Source organism: Perognathus longimembris, chromosome 2, assembly GCF_023159225.1.
Source record: "Perognathus longimembris pacificus isolate PPM17 chromosome 2, ASM2315922v1, whole genome shotgun sequence".
Taxonomy (NCBI): Eukaryota; Metazoa; Chordata; class Mammalia; order Rodentia; family Heteromyidae; genus Perognathus; species Perognathus longimembris.
The window spans coordinates 20,836,438-20,849,301 of NC_063162.1; the positions used below are offsets into that span (position 1 = coordinate 20,836,438).

At 44.7% G+C, this 12,864-nt stretch overlaps 1 protein-coding gene and 1 long non-coding RNA gene across 3 annotated transcripts in view; both read right to left on the reverse strand.

Annotated features, from left to right (window-relative positions):
• Wbp1l (WW domain binding protein 1 like) overlaps positions 1-12,864 on the reverse strand; it is a 58,103-nt gene that overhangs the window by 24,030 nt on the left and 21,209 nt on the right. The window contains exon 1 of one of the 2 annotated variants that reach the window (XM_048338350.1): positions 11,428-11,597. The exons of the other annotated variant lie outside the window; for it this stretch is intronic. Coding sequence (XP_048194307.1) covers positions 11,428-11,454 — 27 coding nt within the window. The 5' untranslated portion in view covers positions 11,455-11,597. Of the gene's footprint in view, positions 1-11,427; positions 11,598-12,864 lie in introns of those variants that run through there. 2 annotated transcript variants of the gene reach the window in all.
• Positions 3,529-10,974, reverse strand: LOC125346111. Its single transcript, XR_007209865.1, has 3 exons — positions 10,085-10,974; positions 7,592-7,593; positions 3,529-3,539 (listed from the first exon to the last, which is right to left on the reverse strand). It is a non-coding gene; the product is annotated as an uncharacterized LOC125346111 (long non-coding RNA).

A 12,864-nucleotide genomic window follows, 5' to 3' on the forward strand; every position in this document is an offset into this window, starting at 1 on the left:
AAGCTGCACTGCAAATGGATCCTCATTAAACAGTCCCCAACAGAGCAGCCAGCAAAGAAATTAAAACCTATTTCCTGCGTGCTATTAAGAACCTGAATAACAAATTCAGAGGGGGGGAGGGGGGTAAGGGGAGAAAGCCACTTGTCTTGGTAGGAAAATCCCAGAACAAAAATCGGAAGTTGCAACATACCCAAAGGTCTCAAGGTTGCCTTGCCCTCCAGCACAAGTCAAGGCCACCTGTGGAGTTGGGCTGGACACTCACCCTCCACATCCTCAGAAGGAAAGGCAGGCCCACCTCAAGGTATCCGGGCAATCCTGCCCTCTTCTGCCATAGACCAGGTCACTAAGAAGTACAACTTCTTATACAAGGGCCGTGCAGAGCTGAGGGCTAAAATAGCAGGAACAGGTGGCATGCATGTACAGGTGGCATGCAGGTAGAATAGGTGCCCATCATTTGTCCACAGATGATCCCATGAGGCAAGTCTATGTCCCAGGGTACCTTATTTTTCTCTTTGTTTTTTTCTTTTCTTTTCCTTTGCCATGTACTCATTTAATCTTTCCCACATTTTTACTAGCATCAATTAGTTGTACAAAAGGTTCCACTTTAACATGTTGATATATGTATCAAATATGCTTTGATCCAACTCACCTCTATCACTGTTCCTCACTTTCTTAAACTAATCTTTCTTTTTTAACTTTAAAAAAGTGGAATAAACATCAACATTTAAAATAAAGATTTATATAAAAATCCAGATTTCCAGTTTCTCTTGAAAAATCAGAACCCCCTTGTCCCCACAAGTCACGAGAGGCTGGTGTAGGGACATGCATGAGCTCCAGCTTCACCACAGTCTCTGTACCTCCAACCTGTGCCTCCTCTCGATAGCCCAAAGATTTCTTTGGTCTGACTCTTTTCAATGCTGGTTCCTGTGGGCACATTTATCCCCTCGTGCCCAAAAGTTTAGTAGTGACAGTTGAGGTTAAAGTAGGCTAAAGAAAACCAAACAAAAACATCAGACAAGCAACACCTCACACATCTAGTGGCAAATAGGTGCCCTGACAATGAAGGGCCCTCTCCACTGTAGGAGGGGAATATCTTGTGATGATCAGGAATGCTTCCTGCCACACACAGCACATGGAAAAGAGAACCAGTTCTGCCCAGTTGACTGTGTAGCAAGCACAAAGATGTTTTCACTTGTCTCTTATTTCCCTTTTTACTGGAAACAGGGAAGCTGATATTCAGAACAATTATACAGCTAGGAAAAGGGAGCGTGATGCTCAAACATGAGTGGAGATAATGCTTACTGGTTATCCGAACCTTACATGTTGGATGCTAACAGACACAAAATCCACAGGTAACGTGGACTTTGCCTTTGAGGCACTTTGTAATCATTCAAGTTTGGTTTTTGCTTGTTTGTTTTAAAGGTTTTAATCTTTTATTATTTTTTTGCTGAAAAGCTTCCAAAAATAGTCACATTTAGTTTTTCCTTCCTAAGTACAATCTAATCAACAGAAAGTGTATATGTGTATTGCTAGGGATTGTACCCAGGGCCCCTCTTGTGGAAGGCAAGCAATCTACCACTGAGCTACGCTTCCAGCTCTTTTATTACTTAATGATTTATGTCAAGCCTTAAGATTATCATTTGTAGCAATGATGACATTTGTACAAACGTAAATATACACATATAATGCATCATTCATATTTGTACAGAGTAGGCTTCTTACACTATTTACAAGAGTCACCTGCAAGATGTCAGGTGCCACCACTCCCTTCATAGAGATGAGGAAAACAACCTTGAGAGTCAGCCAGGATTGTCAATCTCTGCTCTTCTGAATTTTAGTTCCATACTCTGTGACTGGGTTCTAGCTCATCAATCTCCTTATTGTATCCGGAAAATGGCTCTTGGTCTAATAAAATATCTACTTCTTTGCCAAGAAAGAAGACTAGTTTCCAAGGTGATCTGAATACCGAAGGCCCAAAGTCATTTACTGCTGATGTGATTTAAGAGTCACCACTTCCATCTGACAGTGAGTACCTGCTACTTCTCAATCCTCATTCGAAGCACATTCTCAGTGTCCTCCATCCTTTTCTCAGCAGTCCCATCCCACTGCAGCAGGCTTTTGCAGGGAGCAGAGTAGAAATCACACCACAGAACATGCCTGGTGTAGCTGCCTAGAGACCAGCACTGGAGATTTATGGCCAGCAAAAAGCTCAAAACTGTTGGAGAAATTGTTTACTTCTACTTCAGGCAAAGGGTCACATTAAAAATGGTCTTTCTGGGCTGGGGATATGGCCTAGTGGCAAGAGTGCCTGCCTCGTATTCATGAGGCCCTGGGTTCAATTCCCCAGCACCACATATACAGAAAATGGCCAGAAGTGGCGCTGTGGCTCAAGTGGCAGAGTGTTAGCCTTGAGCAAAAAGAAGCCAGGGACAGTGCTCAGGCCCTGAGTCCAAGCCCCAGGACTGGCCAAAAAAAAAAAAAAAAAAAAAGGTCTTTCTGCAAACAGATACAAAATAAGTCTTTGGAACCCACAGACTTTGTCTCCAAAATACTCTGGAAAAAAAATTTTTTAACATGAATGTTCTGAAGTGTTAGCCTCGCACTTAAGAGGTTAAAAACAGATCAAGATTATTTAGAAAAAAAGGGGATTTGTTATGTTTTGAGAAACAGACTACAGCACACCTAAGCCACAGCAATAGGTACCTGGCCTATAGATAGATAGATAGATAACTAGAACTTAATTATTTTATTAACTGTGTAACGTTATCTACTTACTACTGAGATCCTACTCTGCCTGGAGGTGGTTATACAGATTATTCTTAGTAAGAGATGCGATGTCAGTTCCAGAAAGGTTTAGTTTTATCTACTCCTCACAAAACACTTTAGTTAATTTAAAAAATGACTACTTGTTCTTGATAAGACATAGTACCTTCTGATTAAAGGGACAATCAAGATGTCAAGATTCGGGACTGGGAATGTGGCTTAGTTGTAGAGTGCTTGCCTAGCAGTACCACATAAACAGGAAAAAAAAAAAGGCTGAAGTGACACGGTGGCTCAAGTGATGAGAGTGCTAGCCTTGAGCTAAAGAGGCTCAGGGACAGTGCCCAGAAGCTGAGAGTTCAAGCCCCAAGACTGGCCAAAAAAAAAAGATGGCAAGATTCCAAATCTCTAAGCAGGTAATTGACATACATGGCTTGGAACACAGAAAGAAAAAGCACACTAGATTTCCATTTATTAAAACAAACCAAGCCAGGCATGAAGATCCACAACTGTAATCTCAGCTACTTACAAGGCAGAGGCAGGAGGATTGCCAGTATGAAGACAGCCTAGGGAAGGTTAGCAAGACCCTATTTCAGAAACATTAACATCAAACAAAAAATTCAGACCACCTTCCTCACTAACCACAGCAGACTGTACATCAGGAGTTTCTACCCTAAAGTCTCTTATCTTAGAATTTCTGGCCTCAGGAGTCAGACACTGCTGTTATAGGAGACTCCCTTTTAAATTGTTAAGAAGCTTAGAAGCATTCCTGGCCTCTACTCACTAGATAGCAGTGACAACTACTCATCTCCTTGTGACAACCAACAATATCTAGGTATCACAAATGTCATGGGAGGGATGGGAAACAAAATTTGCCCTAGTTTACAAGTTCTGTTCTTGCCAAATTATACCATACACTCACATACAGAATGGTGCTCCACCCAATTTGGTTTCCTGACTGCCTTATAGGCTCTGTGCCCTGCAAACTCTCCAAGGCTAGGATTGATATTAACCTCACAAAATCTAGCAAAATAAAAACAAAACAAACAAAAACCTTAGGTAGTGTACAAGCTAGGCATGGTAGAGCAAACCTATTATCCCAAACACTTGGAAAGTGGAGAAAGATCACAAGTGTAGGCCATCCCAGGCAGCCACTGTTAATCTCAAAAATAAAACAAAGGGAAAGGGAAAGGAAATGGAAGAGAAAAGGCAAAGAAAATGGGAATTGGGGGATCAGGTAATCCTAGGAGCTATTTTCCCTCCCTGCTGGGCTCCTCACACCTGTTAGTACACTGTATAAGCAGCATGGAGTTAAACTCCTGGGGCTGCGCTCTGGCCATGGTTCCTCACAGAAACCCAGCACCATCTGAGTGTAGCCCATAAATCCAGAACCTCACATGAAGATGGAGGAGTGGATTACACGTTTTGGTTTTGCTGGCAGTGGAATATCCTAGTAAATCCAAGACTTCCTCAAATACTCCAGTGTCACACCCAGAGGGCATAGGAGGTCACAGGTGTTTGCAGCACTTACCTGGTAGGTAATCACTGACTTGCAAACTCCTGATGAAAACTACCTAAGTTAGGCAGTGTTTGAAACCAAGACTGAGATCACTGTTCAATGGAAGCGCCTGAAATCACGTGTTAAGCAAAAGAACCAAAAAGTCACAAATACTCTTGTCTCCTTCATACAGGATATGGGGAACCACAGATCCTTTCAGGAAAAGAAGTCGGTGTACCACAGTGTAGCCATTCACAAAGCAAATCTTCTATCCAGAACTGCTGGTTCTCTGTCATTGCCCCTCCTCTGTCCTATTGAAACAATTTAAAGTTAAATTTCCTCCCAGGATTTTCATTTTCTTTTGTTTATTTTTTTCTGGGGGGGCAGGGGGGGTTGCCAGTCCTGGAGCTTGAATTCAGGGCCTGTGCACTGTCCCTGGCTTCCTTTTGCTCAAGGCTAGCACTCCACCACTTGAGCCACAGCACCACTTCCAGCTTTTTCTATATGTGTGGTGCTGAGGAATCGAACCCAGGGCTTCATGTATACGAGGCGAGCACTTTACCACTAGGCCATTTTTCCAGCCCACTTTGGTTTATTTTGAGACAAGGACTGGCTATGTTGCCCAAAGTGACCCAGAACCTAGATTGGGATCCTCCTGCCTCACTCAGCCTTCTGATTGCTGACACTATGGGTGCGCACACCACGCCAGCAGATCACCTCCCACCATTGAATCACTACTCCAGCAACCAGCAACAGAACATTCTTGAAAGGTCCAAGGCTCAAGTTCAGTTCAATCCTGCCCAAAGAAGCAATGGCTATAAGAAATGGCCAAGGTAGTCAATATTTAGGGCTGTGTAAACTCATTGTTGTTATAAACTAGCAACAATAGCAAAAAGTGGTGAAGAGGGAGAGTTAAGAACCCAGTTGTATGCCTGCAAGGAAATGAAAGAAGAAGGAATTTTATAGCAGTTTTAAAAATAGCACCAAATTATTCTGTTTTTATGGACTAAAATTTACCTCATCAAGGAAAAAGCAGTGGAAAGGGGTGGTTCAAACTCATGGGATATCACTGGAGGAGGTAACTATTTTCTTTGGCTCTATCCTAGATACAAGTTTCAAAATCAGCAGATACAGTCCTTTTTTCCATTAGGTTACTGTCCTGTCCACTGTTTTCTCATCAGACATGGTGAATGGAAAATAAGCTGCAGCCTCTCTGAACAGAGATGGCTGGGTGTTCAAAACTTAACCATCTTGCTCACCTTCAGGTGACAGCAGCAAGTGTTCCCTGGAGCTTTTACTTATAGGATTTTTACAATCAATTCAGATAAGGATTCCAGCTTCAACCTTTGGTAGTACAAACAAGTGTCACCTTGGCGTCTGCTGCTTTATATACCGCTAACCAGGTTCTTGCTTAATTTGTCCTGAACCAGGTGGAGGGAGGCTAAGCAGCCAAGGTCAGGGTGACAGGGAGTCAATGCATGGTCTGCTGCAGAGCACAGAGCAGACAGGAAATTAAGCAGCTTACAGCAGGTTGCAGGATAACACCTAACTCAAACCAGAGGGTTTCAAGGGGGCAGACGATGCTCCCCTCCCATACCACTACACATCACACCAGATCTAGAGTTCCACTTTCCTTACAGTAACAAGGAGACAGGACCTCTGCCCTCAAGGGTAGCCATCATAGGGAGGTAACAAATGATTCAAGGAAGTGTTGGCCAATATTGATCAGTGCAGGGTTGAACAAGGTAGTTAGCAAAGTCCCCTCCCCATCAAAGCCCCTGCCCTGAAAGCTTGGACTGGGTGTCAAACCCAGGGCCAACTCTACTCACATCCTCCTAAAGGTTCTTTCTGTGTCCAAGGAGTAACAGAGGTCAGTGTTTTTAGCTGCTGCATTACACACAGCAAAGAGTCAAACAAAGACCTATACCAGCTCTCTCTTCCAAGATTAGTGAGCACATTGATGTGCACATATACAATTCCAGCTACTCCAGATGCTGAGCCAGGTGGACTGAGTTCAATGCCAACACACCAAGTGCAATGCAGCAAGAACCTCATTTCAAGAGGAAAAAACAAACTGGGCACTGGTAGCTCACCCCTATAATGCTAGCCACTGAAGAGGATGAGATTTGAGGATCGCCCTTCAAAGCCAGCTCAGGCAGACAGACTCTGATCTCCAATTAACTACTCAAAAGCTGGAGGTAGAGCTGTGGCTCAAAGTGGTAGCATACTAGCCTTGAGCAAAAGAGCTCAGAGACAGTACCCAGGCCTTGAGTTCAAGCTCCCAACGGATGCCCCCTCCCAAAAGAAGAGGGTTAACAAACAGCCTCTTAGGGCAGGAGTTGACCCCTGCCATGAGAAATTTTAATGTGGTCAAAGGACCCTGTGACAGTCTAAGATCTATCGCAGTTCCATTGGAGACCACTAATTCCAAGATCAGGGATCACCTCACCTCCCAATGCAGGCTATTTGGGGCAAAGCAGGCAACTCCCACAGAGAAAGGCAACATTTCCAGTTAAGATGTAAATTACTATCTTAATAGATCTAGCCTGCATTCCACCAACTAGAACTTTCCAGCAACTAGAATTTATCACCAACTGGTCCTTCCACACATCTAACATCTAAAGTGCAATACTTGGTTCTACAGTAGGACCATGTACTTACTCTATTTCTCCTACCTGACTATAAACCTTGAGGGTAGGGAAAGCATTTCTACTCCCCCCGCCCCCAGTCTTGGGGCTTAAACTCTGGGCCTGGGTACTGTTCGCTGAGTTTCTTTGTGTTCAAAGCTAGTGCTCTACTACTTTGAGCCACAGTGCCACTTATGGCTTTTTCTGAGTAGTTTATTGGAGAAAAGAGTCTCACAGACTTTCCTGCCCACGCTGACTTTGAACTGAGACCTTCAGATCTCAGCCTCCTAAGTAGCCCAGTAAGCATTTATATTTCTATCCACAAAATGCTTTAAACAGAAAAGTTTCACAATACATTTCAGATATAGAATGCTGACCACAAGAATCTTCCAGCACTACCAAATCAATGCTTTCTGACTCTAACATAAGCTAGGATTCACATAGGGTAGCGGACTATGCACATGCTGTTGCAATCTTGTTCTCTGAAAACCCATAATCTACAAGGGTGTTAGGTATATAAACTGCATTCTACTTTAGCTAGAAAATCTATCTTCTGATCTTTTCAGATAATAAGGGATAGCACATCTGTCTGTTGTATCTAAAATTTGGCAGATGGTTACAAAACACCAAAAGGTTTAGCAGGAGACTATCTTCTACTGAACTTTAGCGTCTCCAAAACATCCACTGCTTGGTCAATACTGAAAACAGCTGTCTTCATGGTCCTTGGCATGAGAAAACTCATTCTGTGGCCTACTTGTCCTTTACAGGCACTGAAGTGATGATTCCATACTCACTGTGGGACTAATGAGGCCCTAATATGTCCCTCCTACTCTATGTTCATAAAGGATACCAATACCTGGTGAGTCCAGGTCTCAGGCAGACTTACAGGTTTCCCTTCTCATGCACAGGAACAAACAAAAACAACAGTCCCCACCTGATCTGTTTGGAATGTTCCTGCCCCAGCTCAGATGTCTGGTAAACTCCTACTCTTCCTTCAAGACTCAGATCAGATATCACCTTTTCCAGAAAGCCTGCCATGCCCACCCGGAGCCCAAGCCTGATTTAGATGCTTCCCTACCCTCTGCTGCCCTAGGCCCTGAGCATTTCCCCTAGGACAGTCTCAGTGCACTGTCTTGCCATTATTTCCATGCCATTAAACTCTGGAGGCCAGCCTCTCCAAACACAGCCAAAAACAATCTGGGTTAGAAACACCTGGAAACTTAATAATATATAGTCCTGGGCCCTAGGCCCAGAACTACAGAATCTATATTTATTTATTTTGGAGAAGTACTAGGGTTTGAACTCAAGCTCTAGTATGTAAGCAAGTACTCTGTCACTTGAGCCATATCCCCAAAACACGCCCCCCCCCCCTTTTGGATAGTCTTTTTTTTTTTGGCCAGTCCTGGGCCTTGCACTCAGGGCCTGAGCACTGTCCCTGGCTTCTTCCCGCTCAAGGCTAGCACTCTGCCACTTGAGCCACAGCGCTGCTTCTGGCGGTTTTCTGTATATGTGGTGCTGGGGAATTGAACCTAGGGCCTCGTGTATCTGAGGCAGGCACTCTTGCCACTAGGCTATATCCCCAGCCCCTGGATAGTCTTGTTAAGATGTTTTCTCCCTTCACTCCCTCACTCCACCTAGGGCTGACCTAAGCCAGTAATCCTACTACCTAGTGATCCCCTACCTCTGACTTCTGCCTCCCATGTAGCTGGACTACAGGTATGTGCCACCACACATTTATTTTGTCTAGACGAGGCCTTGCTAACATGTTGCTTCAGCTGGCCTCCAGCCAAGACCATCCCTATCTCCACATCCTAACTAGCTGGGATTTCAGGTGTGTAGCATCACACTAGCCAGAATCTATGTTTTAATAGAACTGTATTAGAATATAAGTCCCTTTGTTGTTTCCCTTGCAACAGCAATGCTCACAAGACAATATGTTGGAAATGAACTTGGGCGGGGCGGGGGGGGGAGAGAATGGGAGAAAAATGAAGGCAGTAACAATGATCGACAAGAAATGTACTCATTACCTTATATATGTAATTATAACCCCTCTGTACATCACCTTGACAATAAAATTAAATTTTAAAAAAAGAATATAAATTCCTTGGAAGTACAGGCTGTGTATCTTTACATATTTTGGTATGAGCCAGGCTCATTACATGGTCAAAGTCTTCAGGCAGCCACTATAGAGGTACAATCCTGAAACTTCCACAAAGTAAAATACAAAGAGCACTATGAAGAGCAAGCAGTGTCTTACACCCTACCAGGGCAGGCTGCAAATAAGATAGTCCCATTCAAGACATCCTATTCTGTTGTCACAGATACTGGCAATTCCGTCTAAATAGAAACAAAAATCCAGGATTTGGATTTAAAAACCTAAAAACTCCAGCTGCCATTTCTCTAGCTAACTGAGCAACTTTGGGAAGGTAGTTAAATTTCTTTAAGCCTCTGCCTGCATCACTGTAGAAACAGGATAACACTACACTACACAAGGTGTGAGTTGTTACATGGATTAGGGAACACAAATAAAAATAAACATATACTACGTATGGTGAAAACCAATCATGTGAGTCACACGCACACGTGTGTATATCATTCTTTTAAAATGGAACAATCAAGTAGTCTTTTGAAGGCCAGCTTTTACATGTCTCCAATATAAGAGATAGTTACAATGTCAGACACAAAACTGACAGAAATATATAAATTATATAAATCTAACACTCCAGATTTTTCTGACAAGGTTTGGATCCTGAAAGCAGAGAGCAAGAAGGACCTTCAAGAGGCCTGGTTCAGCTTTCTGCTGGGACACTATTCAAAAACCAGCCTAGAAATCTGCTGCTGGTCCTTTAAGACTTTCCTCAATAGCCATCCCAAAACTCAGCTGAGGCTTTTAACTTGATGTTTACCTACCACTGCTCTCTCCCCCTCAGCTAAGTGGGGGTTCTGGGACATATCAATATGAGATGGATGGTATCTTGGTACAGTAACTCTGAGTCAGCTCATGGGGTAGACCCCAGTGACAGATGCACTCCCTGAGCTCTCTCCAACCACCCAGGGCCCCTGCCCACCACACCATCCTCCTCTGCAAAGGCAAAGGCACCATTTCTGCTGCATTTCGTTACCCATACTCGTGCAGTTGAGCACCTTTTGGAAATGAATAAAAATAATCAAGAGTGAGTTCAGCTCAGTAGTAAACAACAAAACAAAACAAAAATAACTTAAATGCCTACTCTCTGCCAGTCAAGGTGCTAATATTTTACACACACACACACACACACACACACACACACACACACTTTTGTGTATCCTCTTCAAGAAGGCATTAGTATCTGCATTTCAGAGATGATATTCAGAGCCATTAGGCACCCTGTCCAAGCAGGTTGCCCCTCTCTCCTCCTGATGGACGCTCCACACATTCTATTTCCCACACTGGGCAGCATCCTCTCCTGGGCTCACTCTGCCCACAGCTTTTCTTAGGGGAGAGGCATGAGGAAAAGGATGCTCAAACACTGGAGATGAATAAGGGCAGTAATGAAGTGCTTGAGGCTTCACAGAGATGCTCACTTCACCAATCCAAGGGAGATCTGCTCTCCTAGCACTTCCTTCAGTGTTTGCCTGCCCAGCAAGCTTCTGATCTGAGTTCATCTGTGGTTCTTCCTCCCCTGGGCCAGGGAACCAGAGGGTGTGTGCTGCCTCTACTCCTCTTGCAGCCTGACTGCCGGTTACAGTTACACATTCCCATACAGACATGCCTTTTAGGACCAGAGTGGGGGTGGGGGTGTCCAGCTCTCAGAAGTGCCGGGACAAATAGTTGGCAACAGCTGTGTTCTTGCCGGAGAGCAGTTGGTCCCTTGCTGCGGGTTTGCTCAGTCCACACCAGGTTACCAGCTATAATTTCGTGCTCCCACTTCAAATAGAGAATTACAAAGCAAATCTCTGGCACAGGGGTCTAGTTAGTAACTGTCTGTCACAGGGGTCTGCTTGCCTTGTAAGTGGGATCAATTCTACACCCTGTCTCCCTAAGGTGTCCAGGCCATCCCTCAGCCACAGCTGAGGTCAGGTCATCTCACATGACCACGTTTAAAAGGAAGAAAGCTGCTGCAGCCTTTCCCTCCCTTCACAAGAACAGAACCCCCACCTCTGCCCACCCTTCCCCCAGCCTCTTCAGAACCAGAAGACTGTGAAGAAATCTGCTAACTGGCCAATCAAAATGGAGAGGGAAGAAAAAGGGTTTTGAGCAAGAATTACATTGTCTCTCCCCCTCCCTGGCCTCATCTGTTTGCCCCACAAAGCTGCACAAATAGTGTCATGTTGTCCAGCCAGAACTGGTTAGCCCTACAGCCATCTCAGGGGTGAATAAGTTGGCCCTGGAGGTCAAGAAAAACAACAGCAGGCAAGGGGGAGGGGGAGAGACTGGAAATTTCTATTCCTTAGTCCTATCAGGACTATGACATTTTCTAAAATATTCCCTCCACCCAAGGCAGTCATACATTCAACAGCTCCCACCATTCTTCCCTTCCCCAGCCACACGAAACCAATTACCTGTCTAAGACCCAAAAGGAAAGGCATCCTGCAAAAGCATCGTTTTTGGAACAAAGGACTCTTAAAAGTTAAGATCCTGGATGAACATGGCCCCTGGTGGGCCCGCTGCTCAGCACTTCCAGCTAACCAGCCTTCCGGAGCAAAGAAGAGAAAGTAAACAGAGTCCTGGGACCAAGCAGACAGCTAGCTCCCTCTGCTCTCCTCATTACTCCCCCCTCCCCCCTGGCTCTGACCCACCCCCACCTTCTCGTGACATATCTCAGACGTAGCACAGCCTAAGCTGTCTGCCAAGGGGGAAATGACATCAGTGCAGGCACAGAAGAACTTAAGACAGCTGCTGTGAAATACTGAGGAGGACGTGCTGCACACCCATGATGCCAGCCAGACCCACCTAGAGCCTTAGCCTGCAACTGGTCCGGTGGGGGCTGCTGCCGCTTCGCATTAGCTTTCAAGCTCTGAGCAGATTCTAGGCATATAAGTCAAGGAAGCTGAAAAGAGTTACACATCTCTGAATAAGGACCAACAAGATAGCTCCCAAGGTATTGTTTCTCCTCCTTGGGAAATGAAGCCCGGTGATTGTGAGATTCACAGACACTTTCCACCCCCTGACCTGCCAGATTGGTGCCCAATGAACAACAGCATATTAAGCTGGCTGTCCCAAACCTCTGTAGAAAAGGAAGCAAGTCAGGGAAGGCCCAAAGAGGTACTTCTTCCTAGCTAAGGTAAGCTCCACAGGGGTGCTTCTGTTTCATAAACAAGCTGCATGTGTACAGGTGCCAATGCCTTTCCTCACTTGTCTTACAAAAGGTACAACAAGTCCCACCACAGCCTCCAAGTTGCCAGTAAAGCAGATCAGCTATATTTAAACCAACCCTTGCTTTAGAAAAAAGTACACTCTCCTAAGTTTGTCCTGTTTCCTTTCCTAAGTTCAGTTCATGAAGAAGAGGGTTCTTTAACAGCAAAACTGCCTAAACTGCAAAGGCCCTGGGGCTAGCATCCTGATCCTGACTTTCCTGGTAAATAGTCTAAGCCATGGTCCCTTGAACAGCAGGTCACAGAAGCACCTCTAGACCCAAATCCTATACCAAAGACAATATTAGCAAAAGACCAAAGGTACATGCTTGTGTGTCAGTTTGCAGAAATCATTATTTTTAAAATTGATTTTCAAATTATCTATTTATGGCAATGAGGATTGAACCCAAGGCTCTACTATACAAAGCAAGGGGGCTGGCTGGGGATATAGCCTAGTGGCAAGAGTGCCTGCCTCGGATACACGAGGCCCTAGGTTCGATTCCCCAGCACCACATATACAGAAAACGGCCAGAAGCGGCGCTGTGGCTCAAGTGGCAGAGTGCTAGCCTTGAGCGGGAAGAAGCCAGGGACAGTGCTCAGGCCCTGAGTCCAAGGCCCAGGACTGGCCAAAAAAAAAAAAAAAAA